Below are 14,616 nucleotides of genomic sequence, written 5' to 3' on the forward strand. Positions count from 1 at the left end.
ATATAACCCCATCGAGGGTGCTGATACCAAGGGCACAGAACTCTAGCCTGGCATTGCCAGACTGATCATGTGGGATTCACTCACTATCACCATCACTCACAAGTTCCTCCACGGGAGTAACTTGTGAGTGAGCTGGTAGAGATGTTCTGTGTGTGTGTGGTCAGTGATGCCAGGGCAATTATAATGCGCATCTCTTGTGCCTGTGTCAGTCACCCAGTGAATGAAATGGCTTCCTCTTCCTCTTCTATATCTCTGAGCAATGAGGATTTGGAGTAGATAAGTAGATAGATCGACCTTTATTCAATTCAGTCGGCAGTTGCAGCACAGCAGTTAAGGTAGAGATACAAAGTAAGAGTACAGTACTGTAAGATGTAGCATCAACGATGGCAATACAAACAAATAGAAAAAGGTGTTATCATGTGCGCTGGCCTCCAGCTGCAGTGTGGACAGAAACACTGAAAGGAGCGTCCTTCAGGATAGCAGACACAGCAGCAGCAGTGCATAGAGATAGAAAGGTGGACAGTAACCCTGATAAACAAGCTGTCTTTCTATGAAAACAGTACCATAAGCTAGCTGCCAGAGTAACACTCATTGACGTCTACTTGCTTTTGATAACACTCTAATTACTCCACCACTTACTCTATTGATGTTGACTAGGGCTCATGTCTCTTACTCCAACCTTGCACCCGTCTGCTGGTGACCCTTTTATGCCCCAGAATAGGAGATTTCTATACTATACTAACTATAGAGAATGAGTTTGACCCCACAGAAAGAAAGAAATGCCCTGAAAGAATGATGCTGATTCCTATAAAATAAAGTCCTTCTCTGAGCCTGTGTGCTTATCGGTTAGATCAGGGGTCTTCAACGTTTTTCAAGCCAAGGACCCCCTAGTTGACAGAGAGATGAAGCCGGGACCCCCACTACATATTGTATAGAATTGTGTTGCAGATTCAACTTTTTCATAAAGTAAAAAAAGTAACATAAATGTGTATTTTCAGACAGTTAACCACTTCAACCCTCAATACTTAGAACACTTGTACTTGGTCTGTTCTTCTTTCCTCTGCAGCAAACCTCTTTGCCGAAAATAGCCGATCTACAAGCTCACAACACCTCGCAATGCGAGGCATTGTGGGCTTGTAGATCTGCTATTTTCGGCTAATGTTCCCCTCAGAATAAGGACGCTAGGGTTCAAGTGGTTAATGTAAAAAATAAATTAAAAAAAAGGTCCTATCACACAAAGATTTTACGGCCCCCCTGTAGTAACTCTGAGGACCCCCTGTTGAAGACCCCTTGATTAGATTATTGCCCAATGTTGCTCAGCTGTGTGTGTGTGTGTGCGTGTGCGCATCTCGCACACTTGTGAGTCCTGAGCCCCCTCCCCTAAAACAACAGCCCAAAAAAAAACTCAGATATTCCCTAATCTCACTGATCCAGAAACAGCGCTGATGAAACCCCCATCATGATTAAGTACCAACAAGAGAAGAACTCATCGGACATCTGGGGGGATGTGACGTTTCCAGGGAATGTGTGAGTGTGTGTGTGTGTGTGTGTGTGTGTGTTCAAGTTGGCTGGGAGATGTTAGAAGTGTTTGGTGGCACAGCGACATACATTTGTGGAATTGCTGAACACAATGTGACTGATGTCTCGGCCTTTGTTCTCCTCCGCTTTAAAGAACGGAGACGCAGACAGACTGCAGACAGACTGGAGACAGTGGGTCTGTGCACTCGCAGAGATGACAGTCGGCCCGTCGTCGGACTAAACACATGCACATGCTGATAGCTCATGCATCCTCATATTTAGAATACTCCGGGCCTGTTACAGTTATTAGTTACGTAATCTCCCGGTCGCAATTATCTTAAGTAATCGCAATTATTTGGCCATAGTGCATTATTTTGTTAATGCCGGGCAGAAGAAACCTCTTATCTCCATATTTTACCTTTTTTTGTTTTTCTGTAAATTATACTAAAGCGTCTCACAAAAGCATCAAAAGTAATTTTGAGCTTGCAGATCTACTACTTTTGCGGTTTTTGAATTTGAATCCTGAAAAGTAACAGTTTTCCACCCGACAGATGATTTATTTCGATTAATTGGTGCTGGTCATTGTCAAGTCATTTATTTGTAAATTTCAGTAATAGGCTTTGTATGTAAAATTATTTGTCATATATCTGCCCTGTGCAATTTTTGTTTACAAAGCCTAAACGGCAAACAGAAATGTCATTTCAATGTTCAATCACAAAAAATAAAATGATTAAATCGTTAATTGCAATTATTTGTACAACAATTCATCATCAACTAAAATGTCATGAATCGTGACAGCCCTGCCACGATCATGACGTGATCTGACTGGCTGAGTGCCTCAGAGTGTTTCATAATTAAAACGGGAGTGAGTGAGTCTGCTAAAAGGAGGTCTTTTGGTCTCGGCTCATTGAAGGTGGAGAAGCTTCTCTTTCATCAGTGAACTCATCTTTAATCCTGGTTCCTTTCTCTCTCTGACATCACAGATATGAGGCAGAGAACGCCTTTTTCTTCAACCTCAACCTGGCTGACTTCAACATCATCGACACTCTGGGAGTCGGTGGCTTCGGGCGCGTGGAGCTGGTAGGGATGTTTCTGTGATCAACACTAGACCAGGGGTCTCCAACACGGCGGTCCTTAGGATGGTTCCAGGGGGTACCCAGCATAATTAGTTAATAGCATCACAATCATTTTAACCACTTAATCCATAGTTTATATGTTAGCTATTAAAGCAATAGCAGATATCCAAGTTCACAGCGCGTCACTTTGTGCCACGCTGCGAACTTGTACATCTGCTATTTTAGATTTTTTTGTGAAAAGTCCCCAAAACATTTTTTGGAAATGTTTTAATAATTTAGAATTTTTTCTCTGCTGTAGGTACCTGGCACAAAACATTTTCAGATGGGGTTCCGTGGTCAAATTACATATCATTTTGGGGGTCCTTGACATGAAAATGTTTGAGAACCAGCCCTCTAAGCCAAGGTGTCCTCATAATTACTAAAGGGGGGCTGCCAAATGTCTGAAAATACACATTAACATGAACCCAACATATTATTGGCAAAGATAAAGTGTAAACAAAGAAACATTTAAGTTACACTACACTGATGACAGTGCTGACAAATGAATCTATGAAGCCATCAAAGCTGCAGCATCACTTGGAGATCAACCCATAGTCGCTTAAAAGAAAAACCTGTGGAATGCTTCCAAGCTACTGTAGTCTCCAATCTGTCAACAGACATTGATGAGACAATCTGCTAAATATGGTGAACTAGCTTTGAAAGCATCTTATCAAGGCGTTCTAACAAAAATAACAGAAGTGTCCAGCAGAAACCTCTTATCTCCATGTTTTAACATTTTGCCTTTTTTCGTAAATTAATGCCCTACTTGATCATACTACAGCGTCACACAAAAGCATCGAAAGAAGTAGATCCACAAGCTAGAAACGTGGCGCGAAGCGACGCGTTTTGAGCTTGAAGATTTGCTACTTTTGCTAGTTTTGGACATATGAGGTTTCCACCTGACAGAGACGATATACTAATCTCCAACACGATTTTCGACAATATTCTGTCTCTCAGCTAAGGGGTCCTTGGCCTGAAACATGTTGAAGACCCCTGCACTAGACTTTATGGACATTATTATGTGTGTTCCAAGTAATTCCAAGTTCCCAATAATGACTTGGCGAGCCTCATTGTTAGTTCATGCTTGCATGTCCTCCTCTCCACCTGCCGTCTATCTCCAGGTGCAGCTGAAGAGTGACGAGAACAAGACGTTCGCCATGAAGATCCTGAAGAAGCGTCACATCGTGGACACGCGGCAGCAGGAGCACATCCGCTCAGAGAAGCTCATAATGCAGGAGGCCCACTCCGACTTCATTGTGAGGTACAACTATTACAACTATGGTTTTCACTACGACTTCATTGTGAGGTACAACTATTACGACTATGGTTTTCATTTAAGCCACTTTGAACCCCATTTTCTGGAGGGAAAAAACGGCAGATCTACTAGCTCAAAACACATTGCAACACGATGAGAGATTTGGTGTAGATGGAAAAAAGCAATCAGAGTCAGAGGTGGGACAAAGTCACTGGTGAACAAAGTCACTGTTTTGCAAGTACAAGTAAGTCTTTGCTCTCGAGTCAAGTCCCAAATCAAGACTTGACTCAAGTAAAGTCCAAGTCCTACACTTTTTTTCCCAAACAAGTCCTAAGCTGTCGTTACGCTGTCGTTTTCCCGGGCAAGAGTTTGTATATCGGCTATGTTTTGTTTGTACATTTTGAGGAAAATATAAAAACAGGGCATTCATTTATGAGAAAACAAACATGGAGATACGTATAAACGTGTTTTACCCGACAGTGACAATATATAATAGCATCACTCTGGAACTGCAGGGAAATTCTACTTGGAGCCCACTTTGCACAGAATTTGTTTATAGACCCATTAAGCGTGTGTTTAACGTGTTTTTCTCCAATTTTATGCAATTTAAAACGGATTCAATCCAGAGAGCATGAGAAAGGGGGGGGTGCAGAGGATTTCCATTCTAAAGCAAGATTAATGGTCTCGCTAATAGGGTAACAAATTACATCCTTATACAAACAAATGGCATCCTTATGCATTTCTGTCGGTCGTAGTGTGGGTGAGGAGGAAAGCCCAAACAACACAATGAGAGGATCAGGTGCAGGCAAATCGTTGCTGTCGGATGGAAACCTTGTATGTCCAAAATTGTTACCTTTTAAGGAAGTGGAAAAACATTACCTGTGTTCCAATGGATCCAATCAAATTATTATTTAGTCACAAGCTCTTGCTAATACTTTTCATTGGTTCAATATTTATAAGACCCACACAGTTAGCCTTTCACTTTTAAAATGTATAAAAAATGGCTCACATTGCGATGCGAGCTTGTAAATCAGCTATTTTCTGTACATTTGCATCACACAAAGTAGGGCGTTAATTTACAAAAAGAGGGGAAAAAAGTGGTAATATGGAGATACAAGGTTTCTGCACAACAGCAACGATATATTTTACATAGACTACTGGTTCTACTGTATCACTAGTACTACTCTGAGGTATTGTTGTTGTTGTTGTGTTTTCAGACTGTACAGAACGTTTAAAGACAGCAAGTACCTCTACATGCTGATGGAGGCGTGTCTGGGAGGAGAGCTGTGGACCATTCTCAGAGACCGGTACGTTTCTTTCATTATCATTACATTTCTATTGAGCTTAACAAACTATAAAACTAATTCGTATCGAGCTTGCGGATCTGCTACTTTTGTATGATCACGTGGGGCATTAATTTACGAAAAAACACAAAAAGTTAAAATATGGACAACAGTGATATATAGTCTTTACCATATTTAAACCTGACTCTGAAGAGCTGTTGCCTCTCGTGGTTTTTCCAGGGGTTCCTTCGAGGACTCGACCACTCGGTTCTACACAGCGTGTGTGTCGGAGGCCTTCGCCTACCTGCATTCCAAAGGCATCATCTACAGAGACCTTAAACCAGAGAACCTTATATTGGACCACAGGGGATACGCCAAGCTGGTAAGCAACTCAAACGTGACCCAGAGCCAGATTACAAGAACCTTCTCTTTTATTTATAATACCAAAAAAAAGGAATCGCTGCAAACACAAAATAAATGTATTCCTACTGTCTCTTACTTGAATGGGCAATAAACAACATTCAGCCACTAGATGGTGCACTTTTACTATTGCATAAGGTTAGCTATTTCACTGTCATTTTATGAGCCAGCAAGCACATATTTTGCAACACTGTAACGCAATTACTTTAGAAAAAAATATAATTAAGATACTTCCAGCATGGCCATACCGTATATATGAATGAATGGAAATTAATTTTCATATGTGCTGCTTTCTTGATTGATAAAATACAAACTGTATCGCACTATTTCTCAGGTGGATTTTGGCTTTGCAAAAAAGATAGGTTTTGGGAAGAAGACGTGGACGTTCTGTGGGACGCCGGAGTACGTAGCACCAGAGATCATCCTGAATAAGGGCCACGACATCTCAGCAGACTACTGGTCTCTAGGAATCCTCATGTTTGAACTGTTGACTGGCAGGTAGGCACAAGCCCGGACATGTCCTTTATAGCAGCACTTCTCTGCTTCTCTGACAACCGTTTCATTTCAAGGACCCCCAAATGTATATGTATTTGGCCGTGAACCCCCATCTGCCAGGGACCCCCAGAAGAGAAGATTTGTGTGAACAAAAATGTTTTCAATATTATTATTTTCTTCCCAATACTTTCAAGATTAAATTCTGTTACACAGATAGAAAGTGTCAGATGCTCGTGTCAAGAAATGCACCCAATTGTTTTTAACCGGTTAAACACAATGGGACCCAATCCCCACACACTGGAGCTCGGTGTCAAGTGTCAAACAGCTTTTGACGCGTCTTTCAGAGCTCGGTTCTATTTTAGAGCGACAACAAGGGGGACAGACCACAAAAACACAATGTGCATGATCCCATCTCGGCAAATTTGGTTTGGTGTGTATATCGTCATTGTCGGGCAGAAACCTCTCCATATTTGAACTTTGTGTGCTTTTTTCGTAAATGAACACCCTACTTGATCATACTACAGCGTCACACAAAAGTAGCAGATCTTTCTGCTACTTTTGCTACTTTTGAATTTGAATCCTGAAAAGTAATAGTTTTGGACATATGTGGTTTCCACCCGACAGAGACGATATGTTTGTTTTCACTTGTTTGATCATTCTAAATTCTCATCTGAGAAGTCCATATTTGTATGAAATAGGTCTGCACAGATCTTTGAATAATGCTAGGTCTTGTCTGCGTCTTCCCTTGCACGTACTAGCTGGTGATGTCAGCGCTTTAAACAGCAAAAATATAGATGAGGAGAAGGACATAGAAAAGTACCTTACTACTCTATTATGATGGCAAACTAGCCCGAATTTAAAGACACTTCACGACTTCACGTTATAAGATAGAAGTTTAATACATGAGCTCCTGGTAGAAGTATACATTAAACATTCAGGGTGGGTGTTGGAACAGTAGTTCTCGAGGGGGTAAAGCAGGCAGAGGGCCTAGTAACGAACACAGAATAGATTTCAAACCACTGCTCACCACCTACAAGGCCCTCAACAACCAAGCTCCCCCCTACCTCTCCGACCTCCTTCACCGCCACGCCCCCTCCCGTTCCCTCAGGTCTGGTGATGCCAAGTTGCCAACCTCCTGGATGTCCCCACGACAAAGAAACGCACCTGGGGTGACAGCGCTTTCTCAGTTGCCGCTACCTCCCTTTGGAACTCACTCCCAGCTCACATCAAAGCCGCCCCCACCCTTTCCCTGTTCAAAACCCACCTCGACTCTCTTTCCCCACCTAATTCTAATCCCCCCTTTTCATTTTTATGTTTTTGTTTGCTTAGTTTTTAGCCTTTTAACTATTCTCTTAATAAAGTTGTTTCTTTTGTTCTGTTTTTGTAAAGCGACTTTGAGTACAGAGAAAAGCGCTATATAAATAAGATATATATTATTATTATGGTCAGAACATATCATAATTCTCACGCTTCAAATTCTCTCACCTTCGTTGTGAACAAGTAGCCTCATGTTACGCACATCACTGATGCTGATGCGTCATTGGGGCTTTATCTGTCCTGAGTTGTGCATCTCAGAGGCGTGTAGCTGTGAATAGCTCAGAGATGTAGAAATGCTTTAGCGTGCTAATGTTCCAGACAGAGAGAGGATGTTTTCATTAGCCTGGAATCCCAGCCCATGATGTCATGCACAGGTACATTTTTTAGCTAATCCTCAACCAACCTCTGAGACACAAGGAGAGTAGACAGAAACAGTAAAGTCATACAGTGAGCATTAGTGAGGACCGATAATGGAGATAAAGTTGAAAAACGTCCACTTTCAATGCAATGCCCTAGTACAATGGTTCTCAAAGTGAGGTCAGGTGACTCATAGGGGTCCTTGGCAGGGTTCCAGGGGGTCCCCAGCAAAATCTGATAATATAGCATCAAAATATGATTACCCACTTTAACCCCATCTGCTGTTTGAAAATATCCGATCTATAAGCTTACAATGCATCGCATTGTAACGCGCTGTGACTTTATAGATCTGCAATTTTCCCCAAAAATTTACAAAATGTGGACATTTTTGAATATTTTTGAAACATTTTAACAACACAAATCTTGTATCAGGCACAAAATATTTTTAGATTGGGGTCTGCAGCCAAATACACTAATCTGAAGGTCCTTTGACATGAAAACGTTTGAGAACCACTGCCTTAGTTCGTAAGTCAAAACACATGTTTTATACGTTCTATAAGACTGTGGATAGTAGCATCTTTGTCACTGCTCCACAGCCCTCCTTTCTCTGGTCCTGATCCTATGAAGACCTACAACATCATCCTGAGGGGGATCGACATGATCGAATTTCCAAAGAAGATTACCAAAAATGCTGCCAACTTAATCAAAAAACTGTGCAGGTGAATGTTTAACGCCTCCAGCACTTTACCTTGTTCTGATTGGTTCATATGTTGCAACACAGACTTACCGCTCGTGTGGTGTTGTTGTTTTTCTCCCACTACAGGGACAATCCTTCTGAAAGACTGGGAAACTTGAAAAATGGCGTGAAAGACATACAAAAGCACAAGTAAGTTCACCAGTATGAACTGCTGCTGTTCTATCATTTCATATTCTGTTCCTTTTTTAAGTTGAAGAACCATATACCAGCAATTTTACGGTTTACCTGTCCCGGGAATCATTGCTTTTCAATGCATTTTGAAAGTGTGGATTGATTTACGTATGACTTAGCATTTAATGACGTTGGACAAAAACAACTACAACCTCTAAAAGTTACACAGCTAAATCTAGATTATGTACAAATATATATTTCATCCCAAGGGGGAAATTCAGTTTTCAGCTTCACCCAGCCAAGTGCTTCTCGCAGGGGAGCGGGCACGGGGGGGGGGGGGGGGGGCAGTTGGGTTTGCTCAGGGACACCTCAACACATTACCGGGTCTGGGAATTGAACCTGGGCCCTTCTGCTTCCCAGGCAGCCTCTCTACTCAATCAGCTATGGCTGCCTCTTGTCTTAGGTTAACGTTTGGCATAAGTAGGCCAACATGCGTTGAAAAAAGACAATCTACAAGCTCACAACGTTGTAGTGATCTTGTAGATCGTCTATTTTTGGCGAAGGGATTTGGTGTAGAGCACAGGTGTCCAAACTCTTTTTCAAAGGGGGCCATGTCTTTTTTGATTGATTGATTGAATACTTTATTGACGAGTTGAAAACAGTACAGCAAGTATAACTAGACGCGTCGCAATTCACGGCAATTGCAGAGTGTGGTTGCGCCGACGCTAGTCGCGGGTCGCTGCCGCCGGGACTCGAGGAATACGCTGGGAGGAATGCCGTCGGAGGCTGTGCCAATTACATTGTCACGTAACTCCTGAGATCACTTGCGTTTCATTTTGAGAGGATTGATCCCCCCAAAATAAGGTTTTTGCATCAAACGGTTACATTTTGAGCATTTGTGGCGCCCCCTATGGATCAAAGTGGAAATTATTTTGGGGATTTGTTGAGTAAACCACACTTGACATGTGATTCAAATTTGGGATTGACTGGACGTTTTGTTCGTGATTTGTGGGCTTTTTTGTAAAACGGGCCCCTCCCGCTAACTTTGGAAGCCATTTACGGACGAACGGTATGGACTATCAAAATTCTGTTTCGGTCCAGATTATCGCATGGGTCCAGAGATCATGTGTACCGATTTTTGTGAAATTTGGACAAATTATATGGGAGGAGGAGCTAAAAGTGTGTTTTGAAGAAAATTCAAAATGGCGGAAAATCTATCCTGACGCAAATGGGCGTGGCCTATATGGGGAGTTGCGTCATGACCCAAGGAATCTAGGGAAAATGAAATTTTGATTTTACGACCTACGGTTCAAGAGTTATAGGCCAAAACGTAAAGGGGGCTGTTATAGCGCCACCATGTGGCCGATTAGTGTAATTATTTTGGATTAAATAATGAACCTCCCCTCCAAATCTGGTAACTCTAGCTCTTACGGTTTCTGAGAAAAAAATACTTGAATTTGAGTTTTTTCACTTTTTCATTAAAGTGGATGGGAAAATGTAATGCACTAATAAATCAATATCAATAAAACTATGCAACCAATCTCTTAGCAAAATACAAGCGCACGATTCCCGATGAAGCCGGTCATTTTGACATATAGCACTAAATTGGGAAAAATAAACTGTGGGAGGAGAGACGATCTAAACTATTGTTTATCTTGAATATTAATAATAAAGTGCGAAGATAACTATAGTCTGGTTGCCCTGTTAGGGCAACCACACTAATTATGCAAGCAATGCTAAAAGGATAACACAAAAAAAGCCTTGAGGGCTTGTTTCCATTGTGGTCCTAGGTATTCAATTCATCATAAGGACATGCTGTCGGACAGAAACCTCTTATCTCCATATTTTAACATGTTGTGTTTTTTCCTAAATTAACGCCCTACTTGATCATACTACAGCGTCACACAAAAGCATCAAAAGTAGCAGATCTGCAAGCTCGAAACGCTGCGCGAAGCGACACGTTTTGAGCTTGTAGATCTGCTACTTTTGATACTATTGAATTTGAACCCTGAAAAGTAACAGTTTTGGACATATGAGGTTTCCACCCGACGGAGATGATATACAAAAGCCTTAGGGCCAACTGTATCTTCTGTCATACTGTACCTTTGAACCATAACAAAGTCACAAACAAATGCATCACATTATAACAGTTTGATTTTAACTACAGTGCGATATCAATAGTGTATAAAACATTTAAGCCCCTCAGATGTGCTCTGAACTAAACAAAAACAATTACTCTTTCTGCACATGCATTGTTGTAAGGGTCCATTTGGTTCCATTTGTACAATCTCAGCGTTACAGAGCTAGTAAAGGCCCATTTGGTTCCTAACTATCAATCATTTAACTGGGGACCATTGCTATTATATTTACAGTCCAATACATTGTCCTTTTGTTCACATTTATTTTAATAAAAATAAAATGATTAAAAGAAAAAACTCACGCACACTGTCTTCAAATGCAAGAAAAAACTTAAAGCGAGTTTTTTTCTTTCAGTACGTTTGGGCCCTAGTCTGGTCTTTTCCTACGCTCCTGTCGCCTTTGTAGGTGTGCAAAAGACTTGCTTTTTAATATAAAATTAAATCAAATAAAGCATATTTTACATCGCGAGAACGAAGTAGACAACACAAGTTACCTGCCCAGGTTAACTTCAATGTATGATTTTCACATGACTATTACTGGCGGGCTATAAATGATGCATTGTAGGATTGGAAACCATGGGCCATATAAAATTTGCCCTTGTGCCACGATTGTCCCCCGGGCCTGACTTTGGACATGACTGATGTAGAGGAGGAAAAAAGGAGCGCCAAGTACTGTCTACTGTCAAAGAAGAATAGAGTTTAAGAAGTGATTAAAAGACTGCATGATGATCATCTGCTGGAGGAAATTGTTTCAAAACCGATGTTTTTCCTAGATGGTTCGAAGGCTTTAATTGGGAGGGCTTGAAGAAAGGGACGTTGACCCCTCCTATCATCCCTAATGTAAGTATAGATTATGTCACGTCTTGCATATCTCCTTATCTCCTTTCTTTATGTTCTAGCCAAGGTTCTTATTGTTTTGCGTTTTTTTAATTCATTTTTATTTATTTTTTGTTTTGACTTTTTGTTTAGCATTTCTGTTTAGTTTTAATTTGTTTGTAAAGCAGAGGTTTACTAGTTTAGTTTACATTTTTTGAAAAGGCTTAGTTTTGGTTTAGTTTTTATTGTTTTTAGTGTTCGTTTTTTATTGTAATATGAGATAGTAGGGGGCGACATTCACAAAGCTCAGAAAAAAATAGAAAATAGCAGATCTACTGAGCTTGCAGATCAGCTATTTTCACTATGGTATTTCTTTTAACATTTGACAATTCTTGACAACAAAGCTTAAAACATACGCAGCTAAATTATGTTTTAATACATTTTAGTAAACACACTACAGTTTCAAGTATATAAGTACTATTTTTTGTAAAGCCACATTATAATTTTTATTTCAGTTAACTAAAATGTTTTCTTTAGTTTTAGTTAACTATAAAAACCCTGCTTCTGACCAGGTTTATTCGTTTTCTGTGTCAAGTTCCGACTCCATATTATGCAGACCGCTGACCTGTCTCTTATGTGATTGGTTCCAACTAAAGGTGACATCAGCAGTCGACACGAGTAACTTCGACAGCTTCCCAGAGGACAACGAGGACCCGCCCCCCGACGACAACTCTGGCTGGGACGTCGATTTTTAGAAGAAAAAAAAACAAAACAAAAACATTGTACCGCCTGCAAAGTAAAAAAAACAAAAAAAAACCAGAAGAAAAACTTTGGCTTGGAGCAGGCCATCTGCAGGACACAGCTGTGATGTAAAAAAAAACTGCGTTAAGAAATTGAAGAGTATACCGAAAAGAGATAAAGGGACAGATGGCACAATGTCCTCTGGGGGTCACCGATATGCCTTCACTTCACTGTGGCTCTGGAATTAGCATTTATAAACGGGACCGCTGTAGCACTCCTTCAGTGCCGTCTTTCACAGCTCACCTCAGAATGCAAAAAAAAACAAAGGTGCAGGGACACACACGCACACACACATACTCTCTCACACACAAACACACAGACACACAAACATACTTACACAGAGTGATACACAAGGCTGTCAACGGAGCCAGGATTTGCCTCTATAGCAGGGAATGTGATGTGAAATCTGTTGATTAACAGGATGTGATGGTGAAATGTTCGCAAAGAATGGTTTGAAGCGGGATTGTACTTTTCCTTTTTTTTGCTCACGTTGTTGCTTATGAGTGATTGGTTGGAGACAGGGGGCCCAGGTGTCCCCAACAAACTTAATTTTTTTTCATCAGGATGGGGGGGATAATGGTTGACTGTGGTTGACTGTGGTTGACTGCAGTTCCCTTTTCCAGAAGCTGGCATTCCCGTTTCCTGTTCCAGGTCAGTTTTTTTATAGCTTAATTCACTGTTTCCAAATTTCCCAAACTTCCCAAACTAAATTTGTATGGGTTGCGAGAAAATATCCTTTTATTTTTTTGGTTTCCTACATTTTGTTTTTAATTATTATTTCAAAAGATTTTCTCTGCTATTTTCACTACTTCTTAAAAGTATTTTAACCCTCTAATTAATGGAATTTTTATTCATTTTATATTCTTTTGATAAAACTTTTGAATTTTTTTCCAACCTCACATCGTGTGTTTTCACTAGTTTGGGTCCCGAGGAGACATCAAATTTCTCTTTTAGGTCTCGAGCTAAAAGGTTTGGGAACCACTGGCTTAGTGGATTGGTTCAGCAGCAGATTTGAACTGGAAACACACAACACTTTCATAAGTGTTTCCAGGTTCAAATCTGCTGCTGAGATCAAATGAAGCTACGAGATACTGACCCGGAAGTTGAACAGGAACCAGGAATGCCGCCTTCTGGAAAAGGGAACTATACAGTCATGCTCAGATGCTATTTCTTCAGCAGTTAGCACACCACCTATTGACTGCAACCTTTCAACAGAACAGAACATGATGAACATCTATGTAAGCACTCAAAACAAGTGTTATTATTTTAACTGTGGTGAAAAGAAAACAGGACAATTTGGTAGTGAGTGAATGTTGAAAACCGGGGACATTTGAGTGTGTTTAGAGATATTTGTCAGGACTCTGGACACCCAGCTTGAAACTGGGACAACCGTCCCGGCCAAACCTGGGACGTCTGGTCACCGTACCTCTGCCTCCATAAGAAGAGCCTGTAGTAGCTGGTTTATGGTTATTAATATGCAGCTGCTAGGCTGCTGTCTTTGATGCCTTCCACTAAAAGGAAACGAGATGTTTAAACACTATGGCTGCATCTCAGGTACTTAGTTTGCTCTGTCCTATAGCTCCTCTATCCTCACTCCCACAAGGTTATGTAAAGAAGAAAAGGGCATCTATAGACGAATCCACAGAGCGACAATCATAACTGCGGTGTCAAGCGGGTGCCGCTCCGCACCGCGACACCGCAGCTACAGGCAGCGCTCTGTGGATTCGTCAATATGAAGGTATGTTTTGCAAAATTCGAGAGCTGGTAGATTTGATTTGACCACTCGTAAAATGTGATGTGCACACGTGTCCGGGTAGCTCATTCGGTAGCCTTTGGACCACAAGGTCATGGGTTCGATCCCGGCCCTCAAGCACGGCTTGAGTGCGGCAAGTTGTGCGGTACTGGGAGTTGATGGTAGATGTGGTGCTCCACCTCAGCAATCCATCTCCCAGGGGCCTAGCGCATTGTACCGGCGATAGACTCCCGCGATCTCGAGCTGATACCGACAATAAACCCCTCCGATCTACTTACTTACGTACACTGAAATTTGTAAATTGAAGTCACAAAGAATAAACGGTTCTCGTTGTGCAACTGTCGATCTACACTGTGAATATTGTTTCTGTGACTTTGCTTGTTTTCTTTTTCTTTGTGTGACTTCAAACTCTGACACATGTAAATGTGTGTGGATTACTTCTAAAAAAAAATATCCCGTGATTTTTGTAACCCATTTTTT

General features: G+C 41.1%; 1 protein-coding gene across 3 annotated transcripts in view; it reads left to right on the forward strand.

The window, feature by feature from the left end:
* The window catches only part of LOC308099802 (cGMP-dependent protein kinase 1), a gene marked incomplete at its 5' end in the record, with an annotated part of 171,419 nt that extends 158,266 nt beyond the window's left edge, over nucleotides 1-13,153 (forward strand). The window contains 9 exons of one of the 3 annotated variants that reach the window (XM_080448600.1): nucleotides 2,502-2,598; nucleotides 3,755-3,894; nucleotides 5,106-5,195; nucleotides 5,412-5,553; nucleotides 5,926-6,089; nucleotides 8,357-8,479; nucleotides 8,584-8,646; nucleotides 11,540-11,606; nucleotides 12,239-13,153. In XM_080448600.1, the coding sequence (XP_080304726.1) occupies nucleotides 2,502-2,598; nucleotides 3,755-3,894; nucleotides 5,106-5,195; nucleotides 5,412-5,553; nucleotides 5,926-6,089; nucleotides 8,357-8,479; nucleotides 8,584-8,646; nucleotides 11,540-11,606; nucleotides 12,239-12,337 (985 nt within the window). In that variant the 3' untranslated portion in view covers nucleotides 12,338-13,153. The remainder of the gene's footprint in view (nucleotides 1-2,501; nucleotides 2,599-3,754; nucleotides 3,895-5,105; nucleotides 5,196-5,411; nucleotides 5,554-5,925; nucleotides 6,090-8,356; nucleotides 8,480-8,583; nucleotides 8,647-11,539; nucleotides 11,607-12,238) is intronic. The other 2 variants (XM_080448599.1, XM_080448601.1) reach the window with 2 other exon arrangements.
* Between the last annotated feature and the right edge of the window lie 1,463 nt (nucleotides 13,154-14,616).

The sequence above is a fragment of the Gymnoscopelus braueri genome, assembly GCF_963280865.1.
Source record: "Gymnoscopelus braueri genome assembly, chromosome: 14".
Lineage (NCBI taxonomy): Eukaryota > Metazoa > Chordata > Actinopteri > Myctophiformes > Myctophidae > Gymnoscopelus > Gymnoscopelus braueri.